The sequence below is a fragment of the Mauremys reevesii genome, linkage group 5 (genome assembly GCF_016161935.1).
Source record: "Mauremys reevesii isolate NIE-2019 linkage group 5, ASM1616193v1, whole genome shotgun sequence".
NCBI lineage: Eukaryota > Metazoa > Chordata > Testudines > Geoemydidae > Mauremys > Mauremys reevesii.
In genome coordinates this window covers 128694848-128718444 of record NC_052627.1, presented here as the reverse complement: position 1 = coordinate 128718444, position 23597 = coordinate 128694848, and the positions used below count along the sequence as shown (strand labels likewise).

The 23597-nt window shown below is 38.8% G+C and overlaps 1 protein-coding gene and 1 long non-coding RNA gene across 10 annotated transcripts in view; one reads left to right on the top strand and one right to left on the bottom strand.

Moving 5' to 3' along the window:
- Positions 1-23597, top strand: part of CTNNA2 (catenin alpha 2) — a 750149-nt gene that overhangs the window by 667607 nt on the left and 58945 nt on the right. For all 9 annotated transcript variants that reach the window (XM_039539873.1, XM_039539874.1, XM_039539878.1 and 6 more), the window contains 3 exons: positions 857-949; positions 1242-1398; positions 8419-8619. In XM_039539873.1, the coding sequence (XP_039395807.1) occupies positions 857-949; positions 1242-1398; positions 8419-8619 (451 nt within the window). The remainder of the gene's footprint in view (positions 1-856; positions 950-1241; positions 1399-8418; positions 8620-23597) is intronic.
- LOC120405929 overlaps positions 1-23597 on the bottom strand; it is a 95048-nt gene that overhangs the window by 37863 nt on the left and 33588 nt on the right. The window lies entirely within an intron of this gene.

Here is a 23597-nt window from a genome sequence, read left to right as displayed (position 1 = left end):
AGGTGGCCCTGGTCAAGGGCAAGATTTAACTGGTAGGTCTGCGTACATGTCTCCATAACTCTTCCCAGCCTACTCCTGCTCCAAACACCCTCAGCATTATAATGGCTCAAACCTGCCCCCCCTTCCTGGAACAGTGCTCCACAGCATACGGAGGGATATGGACCTCTAAATGAAATCTGTAGATCATGTCCGCCTTAATGTCACTTTTAACGGTTACATTCCATGAGGTCAGATTCTGATATCCTCACTGAATGGTACCGTACACTGCATGCAGCCCCATTGAAATAAATGGGAGTACTTGAGAAGAAAGGTCCTTCTCAATATGAGTAAGGGCATCAGAATCTGAGACTGAAAGGCGTACTCGAGCAGTAGGGAAATTCTGTGTGTGAGTATGGGTATCAGAATGTTGGCTGTGGTTAGCCAAGCAGAGCTGTGCCTGTTAGGACATCTGAATCTCTTCAGTATGGCATGACTATCAGGATATGACAGAGCCTGAACACTGTTATTCATCACAAACATGGAGAGAGAAAGAAACATTCGATAATTGTTTTGAAATGTTAACAATATCCTGAGAAGTCTTACAGGAAGTGTCATGTACGAACTACGGAGAGATGCAGAGCACTCGGCAGTGAAGGAAAATGTTGTGAAATATCTTAATACTGCGGATGGCTGCAGGTTAGTTTGCGAGGGAGGAAACGATCTGCATGGGTTTCTGCTCAGTGGCATAAATGATGCAGTTTGATGCTTCTAATATGATTCCCTCATTCTAAGCAAGGTTCAGTAATAATATTAAAAAAGATATAAAATGTACCATTTGCCTGAAAACCTGATTCTCAGTCTGCTGTTTGCATTTCAGGTTGCCAATCTGGCCTGTTCTATCTCCAATAACGAAGAAGGTGTGAAGTTAGTCCGTATGGCAGCAACCCAGATTGATAGTCTATGCCCACAGGTAGGCAAAATTCTTGCTGCAGAGTACTCAAGGACTGTTAAAGCATTAAAGAGCATAAGGTATTTGACAGAGAAAAATGTCCCATATGAAGATTATAGCCTTGCCTTTTTCATTATATTGTTGACTGCCTTGCAAAAACTCTGAAAAATACATTTGTATTGTGAGACTTGCTTAATGAACAAAATGAATACAGTGCACAGCTGTGCTTTTAACGTAGTATTTAATCAATTTGTTCTTTCCCTTGAGCAAAGTTTTTTGTCATTTCTTGTAACAACTTATTACCTTATAATAGGTAATAAATGCTGCACTCACGTTGGCTGCCAGACCCCAGAGCAAAGTAGCTCAGGACAACATGGATGTCTTTAAAGATCAGTGGGAGAAACAAGTGAGGGTTCTCACTGAGGCAGTTGATGACATCACTTCTGTGGACGACTTCCTCTCTGTCTCAGGTACGGGGATCAAAATAAACCCCTAAATTAAAGTAATGGTCACATTAGAAAGGCAGCTAGAATTACAGCTGAGTCATTAGTGCGTTCTTCCATCCACTTAGAATGCTGGCTTGCTCAACTCAGTGGGAGTGATCCAGTCCTGCCAATTAATCCCTAATAACTGGTCACATTGTACATGTGTTTCTGTCTTTTGGGAGATGTTTTGAATTTCAAACCCTGGTGGGGGGTAAAACAAGTATAAATTTTTATTACCAGTTTTCCCCTTGTTATGGATAAAATTCATTGCTAGTGCATGTATTCGTAGTTGGACAGCTACCTAGCTACCTAATTTTCATCTTTTAGTGTCCGGTGGCTAACATATGCAGCCAAAATGAGTTGAAGGTGTTGCCCCTATAAAAAGAGAGGCTGGGCAGGAGCCTGGCTGAAAATCTGGCCTTTAGTGTTTCTCTGCGTGCTGTAGTAAATGGCAAAGCAACTTCATGGAATCAAAGAAGTTAAGAGATGGAGACCCAGATTCTCTGGTGCAATCCATTCACTTTGTGCCACTCAGGTGGTACAAAATGGATGGATTCTGGACAGAAGTATTCAGCAGAGATTTTCCTTGTGGAGGAAAATTCTTCACGGGTGTAAACCTGGCAGAGGTAACTACTGTGCCAGTAACTCCTGTGCCGGTCACTCTGGTGCACACACTAGTTGTTCTAATTAATATAAGGACTGGGCAAGCAGTGAATTATGGAGTTATAATTGGCTTTTTGATGCACTCCTCCAACGTGAATATGAGTCAACAGTGTGCCCTTGTTGCCAAGAAGGCTAATGGCATTTTGGGTTGTATAAGTAGGGGCATTTCCAGCAGATCGAGGGATGTGATCATTCCCCTCTATTCAGCACTGGTGAGGCCTCATTTGGAGTACTGTGTCCAGTTTTGGGCCCCACACTACAAGAAGGATGTGGATAAATTGGAGAGAGTCCAGCGGAGGGCAACAAAAATAATGAGGGGGCTGGAGCACATGACTTATGAGGAGAGGCTGAGGGAACTGGGATTGTTTAGCCTGCAGAAGAGAAGAATGAGGGGGGATTTGATAGCTGCTTTCAACTACCTGAAAGGGTGTTCCAAACAGGATGGATCTAGACTGTTCTCAGTGGTAGAAGATGACAGAACAAGGAGTAATGGTCTCAAGTTGCAGAGGGGGAGGTTTAGGTTGGACATTAGGAAAAACTTTTTCACTAGTAGGGTGGTGAAGAACTGGAATGGGTTGCCTAGGGAGGTGGTGGAATCTCCTTCCTTGGAGGTTTTTAAGGTCAGGCTTGACAAAGCCCTGGCTGGGATGATTTAGTTGGGTTTGGTCCTGCTTTGAGTAGGGGGTTGGACTAGATGACCTCCTGAGGTCCCTTCCAACCCTGAGATTCTATGATTCTACGAACGTGCACCTAGCAGAGCTCAAATGTAGGGGAGGACTGAGCCTGGAAAAGACCTATTAGATTATCAAATCCATTTCCCCACAGTGCAGGATTTCTGCCTTTGCTGTAATTAGCAGAGACAGCTTCAAGCCACAGAATTCTGAGTTGGTTCGAGATTCCAAGCCTCCCAGACTTCAGGGTTTGTTTAAGCTCATTATAAAGATATGGGTCACAGGCAAAATTTGAATCCAGGTCTGGGTTTGGATTTCAAGTGTCCCCAAAGTTCAGAGGTGTTCATGCCTAGAGTTTTCGCTGGACCTGTCTCTATTGCCAATAAGTACAGAAGAATTTGGACCACTCTTTTTACATTTATTAATGTCTGGTAACAGGCTGCCGCCAGTGTTTGCAAATATCATTCTTGATTGTCACAGCTCTTACCCAAGAGCGAGAGAGAGGATGCCTTACTCTCTTTCATAGTCTTTCTCTGATTGTGACTCACCACTGCAAGCAAATGGGTGGGAAGGGGAAAGAATGGAGTGTAAGTTGAAGGATACCTAATATGGCCCTCCACCCCTTTGCTCACCCACCAGAATAGCTGGCCAGGAACACAGTAGAGAGCCAGCTGTTCCACAAAAAAGAGGTAAAGTAACTTGCTCCTCACCCAAATACAAGAAAGAAAGGAAAAGGGATTTGGACTGTCTGGTTCACAATCTTTTCTCTCTGTTGCTTCTGCGGAGATGTAAATATACACTACTCTTTATGGCAGAATGTAAAGTTACAATCTAGCTATAAGCAGCTAGTGATCTTGCTGCAAAAAGTTTGTTTGTGTGTTTGACTCACTGTTGCAGGTAGCTTGTTATCCTAGCAAGATATAAGGTAGGTGGACTTGGCTGTTATGAGAAAAGGACATAGAGTATGGGCTGAGTAGTCCTTTGAGAGGATCTCTGAGAGCAGCCAAGCCTCGGGAGACAGCATGGGCTGAATTCTGTGATGGTCTACTTTGAGAGTCTTTTATGAATAATACCAAATCCTAGGAAAGGGATAAGTTTTTACCTGCTACAATTTGTGTCAGCTCTGCAGAATCCAGTTATACTTCTGTGTATAAAAAGGTAATAACAGCTAACTTAGAAAAAAGAAGAGGTACATTTTACATGAAATAATGTAAACAGTTCTTGTTTCCAAGTAACAGGAAAATCCCCATTTCTATTATGCATTTGCTCTCTATTCTTTGTGAATCTTCCAGATGAGGCATTATTAGATCTTAACATCAGATTAGGCAAAGATTTTGAATATATACTTTTCTCTCCTGAGGCATATGCTTTTAAAAATAAACCCAGATTCAAACTGGAAATAAGTAGAATAGTTTCATAATTCAATCAATGTGTGAAGTTATAATCTGAAGTGCACATTTCAAAAATACTATTTTTAAATAGAGTGTGTGTGTGTGGGGGGTGGCTTATTCATCCTTAGAAAGGATTCCTTCATTTTCATTTTTTTTTTCTGTTTGGTTGCATCATGTTATTCCTGGTAACAAGGAAATGGTGCGGTTGAGCCTGATTACACTCCACGATTCAACCCCAGTGCAGAGTGCTTACAACAAGCCATAACAAGGAAATGAAAATTGACTGTCAGAAAACTGGGTCCTGCAGAACCTGGGAGAGCATATATTTTGATTTGACAGTTGGAGCTGGCAAGCACCTTTGAGCAGACCTAGCTCTACAAATAATGGGCGGACCAAGCCTGTGGTCCATAGATACAGTCCACAAGCTGAGAAGCTGCCATTTGATTATTTATTTTTGTTCTACTGTTCAAAGCAAAGCACTTGCATCCATAAATTGCACGTTCTTCCCAGGGGTAATTTGTACCGACTGTGTTTTTCAGAAATCAATTTATTCTCATAATATATTTATTGGGGATAAGCTTGAGTTACAAAACTTGGAACCAGATCCAAATTTTCCCAAGGTGGGTCAAATCTGGGGTTTCAGTTCAGGTCTATCTTTTCAATATTTTATTTTCTTATCTGTTTAAAAATGATGTACTATCCCACACTGTTTAGAGAACTCTGCTCTATTAGCAGTGAGCTCTGAAGTCTTGGCTTCAATCAGAAATTCACACAAAGAAGGAATAGCTTAGTTTTAGTTGTTAAACCATTAAAGTATTAAAAACCGGTTGGTGACTGGTTAAGGATTTCTGACAAAGTGACCCCTCCCCGCTTATTACCCCATGCCACAACTGATGGCACATTTTTATCAGTGCAGTGGCTACAGAAGGAGGCTGAGATTAATTTTAATCAAACGCTTTACATTTCAAATACATTGTCCATTCGTATTTCTAAAAGTGTTTCACTTCAGGCAAAATGTGGGCATGCTGTGTTAAGCAAAATGGGTTTTAAAAAAATCTTTTAGCAGAGCAACATTTTTTAAATATATTAATGTACTTTTTTTGAAGAGAACTTTCCCTTTGAAATGACCTTCGTTCACAACACTGGAGAATTTCAGTTCTCCTTCAGAAATGTTACAATTTGAAATGCAACATTGTTAACTTTTCTGGAAAATGTAAATGAGTGAACCCTGGGATCTTTGGCAAGGCACATGACAATTTTAGTCTATTTTTAGCCTGGAATGGCTAAAAAAAGCAGTTGGTTAAATGATCGACCTTGGTTTACTGATCATGGCATCTTACTACAAGGTACATCATTTTACCTCCAGCTCATCTGTGGTGGTACTGGCAGAAAAGGAAGTTGCACCTCAGATTTGCCTGAGATTAGCCAAATGTAAAATTCAGATATCACTTTCATTGCTGAAATGCCTTTTTGAACTGTGTTGATTGGAGGGAGCAGGACAGTGTTCCGTGCTACAGAAAATCAGCTTCAACACATGACAGTGCTGTGTAAGGCACACATTATATACTGCAGTGTATAAAACCTGGCAGCCAACTTGTGTAAATTAGTGTATCTCCTTTACTTTCAGTAGAGCTACAATAATGTACTCCAGCTGATCTTGCCATATGTTCATTAGTATAGTATCATGATACGCACAATCACTGACACTTAGGCGCATGTTCCCTGCTATAAAAGCTTCCCACTTCTGTTCCTGGTCTGGTGGGAAGCAGATGAACTGTTTGCTCCTCCACGTCCTGCTCTCTGCATGGAGTCCCTCACTTCTCCTGGTTCTGAATGCAGTGAGGGACACACAAACCAGCTCTTGATCCCTCTACTCTTCCACTGCTGATTCCATTTGCACAAGTATGGAGGGGAACCCCTGAAAAATCTCTCACTCCCCTGGATTATTTCTAAAGACACTCTAGTGCCCCTCTAACAAGACTCCGGGGGGAGAGGTGGTAGAGACGATACACAATAGTACTTACAAAGGTAAAAAAAAGATTATTTTACAAAATGATGTGAGACAGGAAATGGAAACTTAACCTAGCCCAATGTGTCCATGGCAAAGAGCTCTGGGGTGAAATTCTGACTCCATTGCACCCAGTGACAAATTTCTTATTGACTTAATTGTGCCAAGAATCAATCACCTGTGCTCCCCAGCCACCAGAAAGTTACCTATTAAAGAGCCTTCTCTACAGAGTCTCTTGTGAAGATGCAGGTTAGGGGTCAGGATGTTGGACTGGCCATGCTTTCAGATGTCATGCTACTATCACAGCCTGGTGACTGAGCATGTGCAAACTTTCTTCATATGAGTGAATTTTACCCATGAGGTAAACCTAACTAACAGGCTCCAAACTCTCATTGACTTTCAATAGCAGTTGGGTGCCTAATTCCTTTAGATGCCTTTGAGACTCACACCCTAAATATTTTCAGTAGTAAACAGACTAATCTTCCAAATATTGACTTCTTGTCAATGGATATACAGAATGTATGGCCATTACAACTCCAGTTGTATTTATTGTTATTTTAGTAACTCTTAAATTTAATTTAATTTGAGTTGATATTTGAAGTGAATGTCAATGTTTGAGAAAAGTACCAGATTTACAACCCTGGAAATCCGAAGAGCTGTACTTACCCTTAAAATAATTATTGGATCCATCTGTGCCTCAAGATTGTTCTGGAGTGACAGTGTGTAGTGTGAGAAGGGTAGTTCTGTCTCAGTAGTAAGTAAGTTCACTGGTTTGTCTACTCTGCTGAGACTCTGAATAATGGTGCCAAGTAATGCTAGTTATGTAAGTGAATTTTGTGGTGAGAAGACCTAATCAACCTATTTAACACAGGATAAGTCACCAAACAGACATTGGACAGAAGTTAATTTTGGTCACTACTGACCTAGGTTCAGATTCAAAACAGTGACCTGGGATGTAAAGCACCGTAACTTATTATGTACCCTTATTAAGAGACTACAGTATCCCCCAGAAATGGCCTAAAGTACTGTGGTAATAATATGGCAAGCTGTTGTGTTTTAGTCACATATGACACAGTCCTACATGACATTCTCAGAAACAAACTAGGGAAATGTGGTGTAGACGAAATTACAATAAGGTGGGTGCACAGTTGGTTGAAAACCCTTACTCAAAGAGTAGCTTTTAATGGTTTGCTGCCAAAGTGGGAGGACATATCTAGTGGGGTCCCTCAGGGGCCTGTCCTGAGTCTGCTACTATTCAACATTTTCATTAAATGCTTGGGACATGAGAGGGGAGCTATATAAATAAAAAATACAACATATACTACCAAGGGGGGAGTTTCTTTGAGAGAGGAGATTATATTCAAAATGGCCTTGATAAATTGAGAATTGATTGATGAAAATCAAGAAATCAAATTCAATTATGAATTATTAAATTACACACTTAGGGAAGGAAAAAAAAAAAAAAACTATATAATAAGGAATATAATTAATGAAGTAGTATTATAAAAAAAATAATATGGTTGTAGAATGACAAATTGAATATGAGATATAATATGATGATGTGTAATGCAAAAAAAGGCTGGTTTTGTTCTGGGTGTATTGGTTTGTGTTGTAAGGAGTGTTGTAAATAATGTTGTCAGTACTAAGCATTGGTGAGTCTAGTCAGCTTGAGTTGTCAGGTTTTGTTGAGTTTTGTTTAAGACAAATTAAAAAATGTTAGAAAAATGTAGAAAAAGAAGAAAAAAAGTTAAAAAAAAAAAAAAAAAACCTCCTGAGGAAAGATTAAAAAGGAAAGATTAAAAAACCTCACCAGAAGAGACTGAAGAAAGAATTAATAATGCAAAATGCAAAATTAAGCTGTTATAAAGAGGATGGTAATCAATTATTTTCCATGTCCACTGGAAATAGGACAAGTAGGGGAGGGGAGATTTAGGTTAGATATTAGGGAAGAAAATCTTTCTAGCTATAAAGTTAGTTAAGATCTGGAATAGGCTTCCAAGAAAGACTGTGGCATTCCCATCATTGGGAGTTTTTAAGGACAGGTTGGACAAACACCTGTCAGGGATGGGTTAGGTTTACTGTGCCTTGCCTCAGCTCAGGGAACTGGACTAGATGACCTCTTGAGGGTCCTTCCAGCCCTATATCTCTGTGATTCTATGATTCCATGATTCTAAAGTACTCAGAACAGACAAATTATTCTTTATGACTCAACAGTTGCAGTATACACATATAAGCCTAGCTACGAACTGAAAATTGTGTGTTCTTTCTGCAGAAAACCATATTCTGGAGGATGTGAATAAATGTGTGATCGCCCTCCAAGAAGGGGATGTTGATACACTGGACAGAACTGCAGGTGCAATCCGTGGCCGTGCAGCCAGAGTCATTCACATCATCAATGCAGAGATGGAAAACTATGAAGCTGGAGTTTATACCGAGAAGGTACTGGAAGCTACAAAATTGCTCTCAGAAACCGGTAAGCTTATTCTAACTAATCTCTCTAACACATGAAGTTCCTAACCAGTTTAAATCTATATTTTCAAGACTGTAATTTAGAAGAGCATCTGTGCTCTCTCTGTGTGGGTGGATCTGCTTGTTAGTGAATAAAGTTCATGTTTCAAAACAAAACAATAAAAAATACACACTGACATTGAAAAAAGGACAGAAAAAATAAATCCAAATAATAAGGCTAATTTCAAAACCTCATGTCCTCTCCAAAGGTCTAAGAAAACCTCAGCATTAACAATGTTTCAGTGAAAGTACTTTGGAATGACTGACAATTCATGATGATATTTTAAAAGTAATAAAATTTCATAGTTATTTCATAGAAGGACTGTGTGTAGAATCATAAACCCTTTCCACTCCTGTTCTCACTTATATACTTATGGACCACAGTAGTTGATCTAGGCTTTGTACTCACCAGGATACTTCCAACTGTGACAAATAACCAATGAGCAATTCAAACACACGTAGCAACAGATAATACAAGTAACTGTAAGCAATCAGATTTGTTGCTGCAGCATAGTGAATCCTTTATCACTGGTAGCATGTTTGTTAATTCTTGATATATACATCAGGCTATAAAGCAAGCTAACAAAATATATTGATATATGCATTATAATTTATTATTATTATATTGTTCCCATTGAACAGTGTGGCCCCAGGAATGAAACCAGGAAGGTGAACTGTTAGTAGCTCTGCTTTCTATGTCCTTTCACTGGAGTTTAAGGATTGAATCCCAGATTCTGACTGTACATCTTTCAGGATATGATCAACACTAAAGGAGGCAAGGAAACAAACTTTGTCTCCTCAGAAACTGGTGAAATCTACGCTTGCTTTGACCTGTGGAGGGGCATTTCAAAGGAGGATTTAGCATTTGGGAGCATGATCTGCACATAATAGTATATACCCTGCCACTTAACCCTAATCAGCATACATCCCCTAAACACCTCTCTGGCTTATATTTGGATAAATCCAGAGAAAGGAGATGATTGGGACTAGAGAGCTTATTTTATGAGAGGAGACAAACAGAACTTGGCTTCTTTAGCCTAGCAAAACAAAGACTGAGAGGGAATATGATTGCTGTCTATAAATACATCAAAGGGGCAACAACAAGGGAATGAGAACAGTTATTGAAGTTTAAGGACAATGATGGCACAAGAACAGATGGGTAAAAGTTATCCAGGAATAAATTTAGGTCGAAAATTAGAAGGTTTCTAGCCATCAGAGTGAGGTTCTGGAACAGCCTTCCAACAAGAGTAGTGGGGAACAAACAACCTAAATGGTTTAAGATGGAATTTGATACATTTATAAATGGGAGTATAGGATGGGCTGCTTGTGCTAGCAGGTGATAGGACTTCATGGCCCAGGTCATCACTTCTAGTCCTGTGTTCCAAGAGAGTGAGAATCTGGCATCTATGCCTTTGAAGATGCTGGGATGGTCATCCTCTCACCATAGTGTGATTCCATAGAAAATCTTTGTATAGTTTTTAGTCAAGGAAACACAAGAGGATCAGAAAGTGGTTATTTTAATTCCATATTTATTGCATAATCAATACAAGAACAAAGATTTTAACTTTAGAAAGGGCATTTCATGAACAAAATAATGTAAACTCTAGCAGTAAGCAATGGTCATGGATTCACAAAAGGGAGCTATGACCTGTCCCATGTGATTGGGTTCTTGGGTCAACAGACTTTCATAAAACCAGCAAAATATACTGAGCGATTTCTGAACAATATGAATTAATTGTTAAAAAGACTGTTTATTATGCTAACATTTCTGGCCCAATTTTATGTAAAATGTGTCCAATTAATCTTCCATAGAACTAATTTACAATGATAAAAACACAATAAAATGGATCTACAACAGGGACATTAAATACTTACATTGCATAGTTAACTTGTTCTTTATTAAAGCCTGAATTGTAACAGAGTGCTAATTATATTAAGTGCATCTTTTCCAAGACCTTCTGTGAGATCTGAGAAAAATTGGACCTGGGTGCTGTAATGTAGAGAAAGAGGACTCCAAATGACAGATACTGTATTTTAAAGCCTGCATTTCAGTTCATTCTTCTTGCTCTCTCTCGCTTTCTCTCTCTCTCGTACTTATTTGTCCCCTATAACTGTAGTATCTTAGCAACTCAGAATTCTTAATATATGTATCCTCGCAACATCACCATGAGCACATTGCTATTAACTCCTTTTACTTGTGGGAAACTGTGGCATAGAGAGACACTACATGCCTTGCACAAGGTCACACAAAAAGTCTCCGGCAGAACTGGGAATTCAACCTTGGTTTCCTGATCACTAGGTTACCACCCTAACTGCTTCCTTCTTTAGTGGAAGTGTATTGAAATGTCCTTTTTGCAAATTGTATATCTTGAAGACAACACAATTAGGAGAAATGAAAGCAATAATCATATTAATACCACTTTCGTCTGACCAAGTATTGGACCATTTGTCAGTAGATACTAACGTGCTTCACAATGGCATTGTCACCTCCAGACTACAAAGGGTGTAACGGAGACCTAAAGGGTGAAGGGATTTTACCCCAGTCACCATGTGAGTTAGTGCTTGAGCTGAAGTTGGAACCCAGTTCCCTAATTCCAATCCCCTGCTCCATCCTGAAGATCAAAGTCACTGCTTATCTTATTCTGATAAGATAGAAGTAGATTTGTGACTATAAATTCATAGACTTTAATGCCAATCGTGGTCCTCTAGTCTGATCTCCTGCACATTTAGGCCACAGAACCTCATCTACCCAGTCCTGTAGAAGGTCCATAACCTCAGTCTGAGTTACTGAAGTCCTCAAATCTTGATTTAAAGATTTCAAGTTACAAAGACTCCACCATTTACTCTAGTTCAAACCAGCAAATGACCTGTGTCCCACATTGCAGAGGAAAGCAAAAAAAAACCAAACAAAAAAACCACCCCAACAATTTGACCTGGCGGGGAATTCCTTCCCAACACTAAATACAGTGATAAGTATACCCTGAGCATGTGGTTAAGATCCACCAGCCTTACACCTGGGAAAGAATAGAACATAAAAGCATAAGAATGAGCATCTAGCCCAGTATCCTGTCTTCTGACAAAGTCTGGCACCAGAGGCTTCAGAGGGAATGAACAGAACAGGTGATCCATCCCCTTTCATCCAGTCCCAGTATCTGGCAGTCAGAAGTGCAGAGACATCCATAGCGTAGGGATTGTATTCCTAACCATCTTGGCTAATAGCCATTGATGGACCTACCCTCCATGAACTCAGCTAATTCTTTTTTGAAACCAGTTGAACTTTTGACCTTCACAACTTGCTCTGGCAACAAGTTCCACAGGTTGACTGTGCATTGTGTGAAGAAGTATTTCTGTTTGTTTTAAATCTGCTGCCTAATAATTTCATTGAGTGACCACGGTACTTGTGTTACGTGAAGGGTTAAATAACACTACCTTATTCACTTTCTCCACACCAGTCATGATTTTCATGACCTCTGTTATATCCCCCCTTAGTCGTCTCTTTTCTAAACGGAACAGTCTCAGGCTTTTTAATTTCTCGTCATATGGAAGTTGTCCCCTAATCATTTTTGCTGTCTTTCTTTATATTTTTTTTCAATTCTAATATAACTTTTTTGAGATGGGATGACCAGAACTACATGTACTATTCAAGGTGTGGGCGTACTATGGATTTAAATAGTGGCATTATGATATATTTTGTCTTATTATCTATTCCTTTCCTGATAGTTCCTAACAATCTGTTTTTTTAACTGCCGCTGAACATTGAACAGATGTTTTCAGAAAACTATCTACAGTGACTCTAAGATCACTTTAGCAGCTAATTTAGACCCCATCATTTTATATGTCTGGTTAGGATTACGTTTTCCAATGTGCATTACTTTGCTTTTGTCAACACTGAATTTCCTCTGCCATTTTGTTGCCCAGTCACCCAGTTTTGTGAGATCCCTTTGGACAGTCAGCTTTGGACTTAACATCTTCAGTCATTTTGTATCATCTGCAAACTTTTGCCACTTCAATGTTTACCTCTTTTTCCTGATCACTTCTGAATATGTTGAACAGCACTGATCCCAATACAGATCCTTGGGGCACCCCACTTTTTTTCTCTCTCCACTGTGAAAAATGACCATTTATTTCTACTTTGTTTCCTACCTTTTAATCAGTTATTGATCCATGAGAGGACCTTCCCACTTTCTCCATGACTGCCTATTTTGCTTAAGAGCCTTTTGTGAAGGATCTTATCACAGGCTTTCTGAAAATCCAAATACACTATATCCACTAGATAACCTTTGTCCACGTTTGTTGACCCTCTCAAAGTATTTTAATAGATTGGTGAGACAGGATTTCCCTTTAGAAAAGCTATGTTGACTCTACCCCAATGTATCATTGTCATTTATGTTTCTGATAATTCTGTCTTTTACTATAATTTCAATCAATTTGCCTGGTATCAAAGTTAGTCTACCAGCCTGTAATTACCAGCATTGCCTTTGGAGCCTTTTAAAAAAATAGATGTTACATTAGCTATTTGCCATTCATCTGGTACAGAGGCTGATTTAAGCAATAGCTTACATACCACAGTTAGCAGTTCTGCAATTTCATATTTGAGCTCCTTCAGAATTCTTACATGAATACTATCTGGTTCTGCTGACTTACTATTATTTAATGTATCAATTTGTCCCCAAACCTCCTCTATTGACACCTCAATCTGGGATGGTTCATTAGATTTGTCACCTAAAAAGAATGGCTCAGGTGTAGGAATCTCCCTTGCATCCTCTGCAGTGAAGACCCATGCAAAGAATTCCTTTAGCTTCTCTGCAACAACCTTGTCTTCGTTGAGTACTCGAATGTCCCATGGCCCCACGGATTGTTGGCAGGCTTTCTGCTTCTATACGTTCTGACTGCAAGTCGTCTTGTCTTCTCTTCTCACTTGCAATCTTCTGAGAGTCGTCCTCTATGTTCTTGGGGCTCCAAACTCTGGTTATCTCCATGGTCTATTCCCCTCTCCTTGTAGGGCTTTTCACACTTTCTCTTCTGCCTTTCTCTCCCATCTTCTGTTACTGACTGCCTCTCCGCTCCATTTTCTGACTCACCAAACCTATTGCTCAGGTCTATTTCTCCTTCACTAGCCAGTCTTTCCCTCTGTTTTGTTCTCATAGTCACATGCTTCCACTAGCCACTTTCCTCATCATCTGCTCAAATCTCCTATGAAACTCAACCCTAGTTTCTAGCTCCATCTCCTAATATTAGATCTTCTCTTCCATTGGATCTATCGGGTGGCACTTCAGACGTACAGGTGTGGCTCCTGTGCTGCTGGCTGGCTGCAAGGAAGCCAAGTCTCCTAATCAAGGTTGAGCTGTAATCAAAGGCTCTGCTTCTCTCAGTACACACTGCCCCCTACCAGACTTTGCAAACTGAAAGCAAACCAGCAAGCATACAGACTCTCAAGTGCTCACTCACAGCCACTACGGAACAGGGGTTTGCTTGCCTCTGTTCTCCTCCAACAGATCTCCAGTCAAACTCCTCCGCTTTCAGCTCTCTCTCTGCTCTCCCCTGGGCCACTGCTCAGAAAGCAAACCACTGAAGAATAGGAGCTGCATTTCAGTGGAAGCACACATGAAAACAGTAACACAGGCACAAATCCTGGCTGTGTGCAAGTCTGTGGAGCTACACTGGGATCCACCAGGTGAGCATCTGGCTCATAGTATTTTGTGCTGCTACAGTGTAGTGGTATTTTCCATCTGCAGTTCTCAAAACACATTACAAAGGTATGATTAGTCCTGCTTTACAGATTATTATATTGAGACACAGAAGGGTGAAATGACTTGCCCAAGTCACATAATGAGTCAGTGGATGAGCTGAGAGGAGAGCCCCTCCTAACTCAGTTCTGTGCCCATAGGCTCATATTCCCTCCAGGGCTGGGTTCAACAAAGTCACAAGTTGTGGTGCTGGTTCTGCCACAGACCAACTGTGGGGCCTTATGCAAAATCCCTTAACAATTTTTTCCTTTGATTTCCTCATCTGTGAAATGATGATATTACTATCATATCTTACAATGGGGCTTAATTTAGTAATGTCTGGAAAACACTTGGCGATCCTGAGAAGATGTGATAGAAGGATAAAGTGTTATTAGTATATAGGGACAGATTCTGCCCTTAGACATGCATGTGGGATCCTAGTAGATTCGATAGCTATGAGTGTGAAACACTACGGTAAGTCCCTAATCTTTTTTAATTGAACATTTATTCATTTTTAAAGGAAGAGCTTTTGTAGTCTCAGGGAAACTAATTAAAATGATAATAGTGAGAAAAAATAGCACTGTCACTTCCTTGATTATTATTATTTACTCTTTGAGGGCTCAGCTCAAGAAATGCATCTGGCTGTTGAGCTGTAAAAGCCCAAATTACAAACTATAGTTTTTCGGGGATCCCAGAGCCTTGTGTATTTTTTTAAACTGGGTGTTCAAAGAAATACTGGGCCAGATCCTCAGTTGGTCTAAATCAACGTAGCTCCACTGAAATTCAGTGTAGCTATGCTGATTTAGACCAGTTCAGCAGCAGTATAGTGAGATTTTTTGAAGACAGATTTCATATTTGGTGTGTAAACCTCTGTTGATTTTAGGAAACTGGCACCTATTTACATAAGATATGAATTTGGTACCTGATTTCCAGATTTCATTTAATGATCTTTTTTGAATAATTTATAACCCATAATCCATCCTTTCTTCATTTTAATTTAATGGTGATTTTTAAAAAAAAATCTCCTGATATGGGTAGGGTTTTTTTGTTAGGAATTTTTTTCTTGTTATATGTTTCATTTTTTTCATTGCTTCCTTGGCTATGTTTAGTTGACTGGTGACCTTTATTCTTGTGCTTGTTAGAGCCTGTTCTGATCACATTTATGCCCCCAGTGTCTTTGATATTAGCATTAATTAAGGACATGCTGGTTAAATCCTCTTGAATAATGACATGGTTTCATTTCCCTTTAAAAACAAAGCAGATGCTTGACTCCCACTTCGTGACAGTTGCAGAAATCTAAGACAAAAACCATGAAACCATAAAATCGAAATGACTTCTTAGAAATATAAAAGCAAAATTCATATGGCTTTCAATGGATGTTAATTGTTATCTGCAGTGGGAAAACAAGGCCCCAGAGTTTAATCTTCTGTTTTGTCATGTACCGCATTCTACAACAGTGCATGGATTTTAGTTTTCTTTGTATTACAAGCTATTCCCTGTATAGTTAGCTCTGCTTTCTCTTTACAACTAATAGAACAGAATGTGGTTATTAAGAATAACTATAATAACGTAAAATATCTCTCAGATGTATTTGCCTTTGTGAGCATTGTGTTAGTATTTTTTTTCACATATATGCCACTAATTCCAACTGATAATAGGTGTAGCTATCAGTTGCCAGGTTGTTATTGTTTTTGGAATAAAACAAATAATTATTTTTTCTTTTTATTTTGCAAAAAATCATTCATTTCTATTTGCCATATTGCAATATTATTCTGTATCATTTATATAGCACCATCAATGTAAAAAGTAAGATAAACACATACAACATGACCTTGCCATAAAGGGCTTAAAATCTAAAAATAGAGAGCGAACACCATACAGTTAACACAGGTAGAATTAGATGGATTTCCATTTGGATGTCAGTCAAGTGTGGCCTTGTAGATCATGTGGATCTCTAGGAGTGGTTTGAAAGTGAGCAAAGGAACCTGGTCCAGCACTCATTGAAATCAATGGAAAGAGTCACATTGACTTCAATGAGCATTAAATAAAGATCTTGGTGAATATTGACATGGAAGCTGTTCAGACCCTAGGGATGTTGTGGAAGAAGGCAAAGATTGTGGAGCAGGCAAAGGGAAAGTTTGGAGAAAGGCTAAGCAGAGCACAGGGTATGAGATTAGATATAGTCTGAAATGAGGCCAAAGCAGTAGAATTCTTCATAAATCAGAAGATTGAAATGTATAGGGAAGAACCCGGGAGCCTTTGCAGAGGCTAAAAAGAGGAGGAGAACGAATGGGGGAGTGAAGGAGAGAAACGGTATCTAAAATAGGTAGGAATAGGAGAACATGTGCAAGAGAGGTTTACCAAGAAATACTGGTGGAAAGGAAAAGTCAAATTTTTGAGATGTGCATCATAAGAGAAAAAACAACATGATTGCTGAGGGCCTGGCCATGCAGGGAGAAGGTAAACAAGACTTCAAAAATGCCCCCATGATGAGTTAACAGGGGTAATAGTGAGTTTTGTCAGCAGTGACAGAAAAGAGGGCAACATTTGGGAGGAAAGAAGATGAGCTCCATATTAGATGTGGTGGTGGAAGAGATATCAGATTGGAAGGCAGAGTTACAAAATTCCAGGATGGCGAATATTTGTAAGTGATCAGTATTAATTTCTTATTTTGTTGGGCTTCAGTTGACCATATTTCAGTTTGGGAGTTTCATCACCTTAAGGTCCAGAGGCTCTTTTTCCAAGAATTCTGAAGGAAATCAAGAACACACTGAACCATGTTTCTAAATGCTTTGATGAAGCAAGGACTAAAGATCTAAGTATCTTAGCAACTAGCAGCCATATCTAATTTATCATTCCAAACAGCTGTTATACTAAAAGACTAGAGGATATCCAGCATTATACCCGTATTTCAAAATAGTCCTTATTGTGACCCTGAGAATTATAAACCAGAGAGTACTATGCTTCAGTACTATGAGGAATAGAATGGAAAACCATTCAACATAGAGTTATAAAACAAGTAAATGAGTCTCACAAGAGACTGATAAATCAGTGGGGCTTCTGTAAGGTTATCCCTCCCTTGCGGGGAGGGATAGCTCAGTGGTTTGAGCATTGGCCTGCTAAACCCAGAGCTGTGAGTTCAATCCTTAAGGAGGCCACTTAGGGATCTGGGGCAAAAATTGGTCCTGCTAGTGAAGGCAGGGGGCTGGACTTGATGACCTTTCAAGGTCCCTTCCCATTCTAGGAGATTGGTATATCTCCAATTATATATATTTATAAATTATACTTTCCTTATCTGTTATCATTGTTTAAAGAATTTTAAAAAAATAAATGTAATATAAAAAGAGAATCAGTGGATATAATTTAATTTATTTAGATTTTTAAAAGATGTTGATAGTCTTTCACAAGAGGCTGTTTAGGAAACGGATAACCAGGGGGTGAAAGTTAAAGGCCTTTGGTGGATTAAGAAAAGTTTAAGAGATAAGAAGCAAACAATAAATGGCCAGAACTCAGCATGGAAAAAGATTAATCCTGTGATGTCCTGTTGTTAGCACTGTGGCCAGTGTGGTATAATATATTAATTAGCAGGTCAATAGTGAGGAAGCAAAATTTGCCGGAAGGAAAATACTGATATAGCTGTCAAGACTAAGTAAGAAGGACCCCAAGAAAGGTAATTTTATTCAATTTCACAAAATAGAGAAGTAATTTAAACTACTTGTATGCACACTGATGGGTTCTGAGTTAATGTAACCTCTCAGCAAAAATATCTAGTTATTATTATAGATATCTATTCAATACACAGCAGCAGTCAGCCCATGGATAAGATGTTAGGCTGTACATTAATGAGGATATTCATGAATACCCTGAATACTGCTTTCAGTTTTGCTCACCACAGCTCAAAGACCTAGAAGACATAGTAAAGGTCAAGATTAGAGCTATGTGAATATCTGATTTCTTTTGGTTCAAAAAAAGTTGTTTGGGGTCAAACTAAAACCATTTTTTTTCTGAATGATTGGCAAATCATTTGACCTGAAACTAACCATTTTGTTTCAGGCCCTTTTAACATTTTTTTTAATTAACAAAAAGGAAATAAAGGACTAGATTTATAAAATGGAGGAGAAGGTGGTAGGCTTATACCCATTAGCCGAGACGTTAGGATATTCACCTTGGATGAGGGAGATCCAGGTTTGAATTCCCACTTTGAGCAGGAACTTGAACCAAGTTCTTCTTCCCTCCCAGATGAGTTCCCCAAGCACCGGATCACAGTGCATTCTGGGGTGGGTGGCTCTGTCAGTCTCTCCCTATTGATGCTGTTCCCCTTTGTAGCCATAAATAAACATTCATTGGAGCAGGGAATGGAATCCAAATGTCCCACCTCCCAAGAGAGTGCCCTAACCACTAGGCTATAGAGCCATTTTCTCACTCTCTGACTAATCAAGAGAATTGGGCACCACAAAAAATTAGGACACTTGTGTCCTAATCTCTACATACGTCAGTTCTCCATCCGTAAAATGGAGATAATAATACCATTTTACCATCTCACCATATTGTGAAAATAAAATTCATTAATGTCTATGAAGGCATTGATTACTATGAGGATGAGTGCCATAAAAAAGCCCAGGAGGAAAGTTGTAATTCTGTACTGACAGCAAGATGTGGTAGGTGTGCAATAATGCATGGAGTCATGCATTGAATGATGCAGACAAAACAAAACAAAATATTGAATAGCTACCCACTCTGTAGCATCCATGCTTTGGACCAAATGGGGCAGTGGTGCTGTTGAAAAAGTAGTATATCCTAATGTTTGGCATAAGGCCCATGTATAAGGGGCCCAAATTAAGGTTGCATGGTCATCATTAATATTGGCATTTCCCAAATTATGGGTACTTAACTTTGCAACCTCAACATGTGGGGTTTTTGTTTTTTGTTTTTTTTTGGTTGTTGTTTGTTTGTTTGTTTTACCATTTTTGATATGTGTATGTGATATAGATATATATAGCTAGAGATTGATATAAGGTGGGTTTTTCAAAGCCACTTAGATTATTTTGATACCAATTTCCGTTCATTTTTAATTGGCATTGGGCATCCATTAGGCACTTTTGAAAATCCCAGCCATAACAAATACACTCATATGAATGTATGTATTGAAGGCACACTACCAAGACAGTTTCTCTTATATTTTAGACAGCATCTTTCTGACTGGACTCAAAGCACGTGAAAGACATCTGCTTGTTTGAAAAACTAACAATGTAACATACTGCACAGTATTACTATTACAGTATTATGGTAAAAAATGTATGTTTTCTTAATTATCCACAGAAGGATCATGAGTAGAAATTTTGTAAGTTACACTTATACAACTCTTATACTGCACTAAGATGTAATATTGAAATATTAAATATTTATAATCTGACAAAGAATTTACAGTGCTTATGGAGCCAGACTTTGACAAACACCTCAAGCTAAATAAGGTGTCATGTTCAATTCCATATTAATTCCTCAAGTCAAATTGAGAATCTATGCCATCTTTTACAGAGAAGGCCTGACAACCAATTGGGATTACTTTTGAAATACTTGTTTAAAATACTTCAATTTCCCAATAGACTGTTGTTTTCTCAGCTAAGTAAATTAATAATTAGGAAAATACCAGTTAGACAAGGAGAAGCTGTATTCTGAATTAACTTTTTTTTTTCTGTGCTTCGTGACATCAGTGCACTATATCCCCCTTTAAGCTGGACAGTTATTTATCTTCCAAAGGCAATAATTTATTAGGCAGTGGATCATTCATGGAATTTTGCTTTTTTAAACTCTTCCTCTTACTTCTTGATGATAACCCCATTGACCACCGTAAATAATTGTGGTCCATCCATATGATGTGCACAATTATAGTTCTTTATGCAAATGTAAATCCTTTGGTAGGATTCCCAAATATCCATCCCCCAGCAGCACAACCACACCATTTCTGTTGCATCTAGGGCTCCATCAGGATCTACTATGTTGTTTTATGGAGCAATTAGCATTTTGATATGGCTCAGTGTAAATGTATACATCTGGGAACAAAAGATGTAGGCCAGACTGACAGGATGAGGGAACTCTATCCTGGGAGCCAGTGCCTCTGAAAAAGATCTGAGGGTTGCGGTGGATAACCAGCTGCACATGACCAACATCTCCGTGTGATGCTGTTGCTGAAACAGCTAATTCAATCCTGAGATGCATAAACAGGGGAATCGCCAGTAGGAGTAGAGAGATTATTTTACGTCTATATTTGGCACTGGAGTGACCATTGACGGAATACTGAGTCCAGTTCTGATGTCCACAATTCAAGAAAGATAAATTGGAGAGGGTTCAGAGAAGAACCATGATAATGTTTGAAGGATTAGAAGAATTATAGTGATAGATTCAAGGAGTTCAATCTATTTAGTTTAACAAAGAGAAGTTGAAGGGGTGACTTAATTACAATCTATAAGTACCTATGTGGGTATGTGGGAAACAAATATTTAATAATGAGCTCTTCAGTTTAGCAGAAAAAGGTATAGCATGGTCCAGTGTGTGGAACAAGTTGAAACTAGACAAAGTCATACTGGATATAAGGTTTCAGAGCAGGAGCCGTGTATAAGGTGTAATTTGTTAACAGTGAGAGTAATTAACCATTGGAACAATTTATCAACTGTTGTGGTGGATTCTCCATCACTGATCATTTTAAAATCAAGATTGGATGTTTGTCTGAAAGATTTACTCTAGGATTTATTTTGGGGACGATCTATGGCCAATGTTATTCAGGAGGTCAGACTGGATGATCACAGGGGTCCCTTCAGGCCTTAGAACCTATGAATCATAGAAAGGAAAGGTGATTCAGTGGTTAGAACACTAGCATGGGTCTGGGAAGGCCAAGATTCATGGTAATTCTAATGTATTATGGTGTTGAGGGCCATATATGTTCTGTAGATAGAAATCAGTCAGTTTAACTGTGTAAATTTCTTAAACTGATATTGTTCTAATGGTATCAATGATAAGTTCTCAAACAAAGCTTATATTTCTGATCCTGAGCAATAACTCTGTTATGTGACTTGAGTCTCCTATGCTTGTTTCTAGAAATGTGTAAATTTGCTTCCTGTGAAAGAGAATTGAATTAGCACCAGTATATCAGGAAAAATCACAAAAATGATACTATAACTTTAAGGTGAAGGCAATATTGTGTTCAAACCAAAAAAAAAAAAGTGGCATAGTTAAAACACATTTTTTTAAAATGTCAGGAAATACAAATATTAAAGTTTTTCTGTCAAAATTAATTCAGACATCTTGCACATCTTGTGTATTGGATAGTACACATGTGGAAAAATAAACAGAAGTTTCATAATCTGCATATGAAACAGAAAAAAAAAGAATAGGGGTTACATACAATTATGTGCAACATGGCATCATAAACATTGCTGGGAGGACTTTAACTTTTGCTTTTCTTGACTTTTCTTTAATTCTACAATATCAGCGTTAGACGTTTTCTGTATTTATTGTAATTTGGTTTACTTGGAGTTTTTTGGAAACCACCTTTGCAGAAAAGCTTTTACACTGTTATCTACTGGATCAACTAACTTGCTGTGTTCCTATTAACAGACCTCAGTCCTGCAACATTTACACATGTGCTTAAATTTATGCACGTCATTAATGCCAGTTGAAGCAATTGGGATTACTCACATATTTAAAGTTAAGCACATTTGTAAGTATTTGCAGGATCACAGCCTGAACCAAAACCCAGGGGATCTGATCTGATTTCTCCTGAGCTTTTGAGAAAATTCAGATTTGTCTGTGAATTCAGAATCGGTGTCTTGCCTCTTCTATATACTAAATAAACTGAACCAATCCCTTGTCTCACTCACCCATGAACTTCAAATCCAGATCCAAATGTTTGTGGTTCCAGCTGAATTTTGCTTTTGACTTCTGCTGTCTGCAGAGGAAAATCCTAGTCTCTACAGATGTGAGACTGAAATGGAGAATATGGGTTTTATAGATGCAACAAAGGTGTGTACTTGCCAAATATCACTGTCACAGAGTTTTTCAAGTGTGGCCTGAAAGCCTGAACTGGAGAGCAATGAGTTTCTTGCTTCAATTTCCAAAACATGTTACTGTGCTCAACAATAATGTATGGCTAGAGAAACAATGGGAAATAAGATATTATTTGTTTGTGTTTTTTGTGCTTGTCCAACAACATCAACCACAACTAAAGCATCGATTTAAAAATGCATTTTGTCAGGCAATCAATTCTGAATTTAGTTTAATAACTTTCTGCATTTAAAAAAAGGCAAATTAAAGTGGGTGTGATAGTTGACATTAAGGGACAGTTTTGGCCAGGTGTGGCAGAGTACAAATGGTTTGAGAGGGTATAAGTAGCTTTTGTCACACAGCAGCCAACCACAACTGTGTATTTTGTGCAAGGACTGCTTCTGGCTAATGCCACCCCAAAAGGTCTTTAAACCCTGCTGCTTATAGAGGGGTAGAACACAGGGGTGCCTCCCAAGGTAACAAAACATGTCGCTTTGTCCCTCTCTAGTGGCTAGATGTTTATGAGTCTGTTATAAAGCCTCTGAGCTACCAGCCTTAATTCTCCAATTGCTGCCTCATTTGCATTACCACCTGGAGAGAGACCATCTGTGAGGCTTGAACCCAGAACAACCTCTGAATTTAAAGGTGGGAACCCCTACTGCTTTAGCTAAGGAAATGTGTCCCTTAACTTAGAGACAATAGTAGCAGATCCATAAACCTCTACACACGGTTCAGCTAGCATAGGGGGAACAGAGACTTTCACTGGGTTAATGTGGGTAACATGCTTCCACTAGCTGAAGAATTTGTGTGGACACAATGATCCCTATGCTCCTGTGAGGACAATCTAGCTCCTGTGTGGCCTATCACAGAGCTATTGCTCACTTTAACAAATTAGTCCTAAGAAATGCATAATAATGGGTTCTGTTGCAGTATATTGGGTAAATATGTGAGTTTCAAACAAAAATTCAGTATGCAGCTTTTCTCTGGTGAGAAGTGCTTCTTACCATGTACATTGCTGAACAAAGCAGGTGCAGATGCCTTTTAAATGTTTTAAAGTACATATTTCCATGATACCAGAGGAGCAGTCATGATTTATCAAGAAAATAATCCCTTACAAATACTCCAAGGTAATATGCTCTGAAGTCCACATATGTAAAGCTACAAGTTCAGTGAGTCTCTT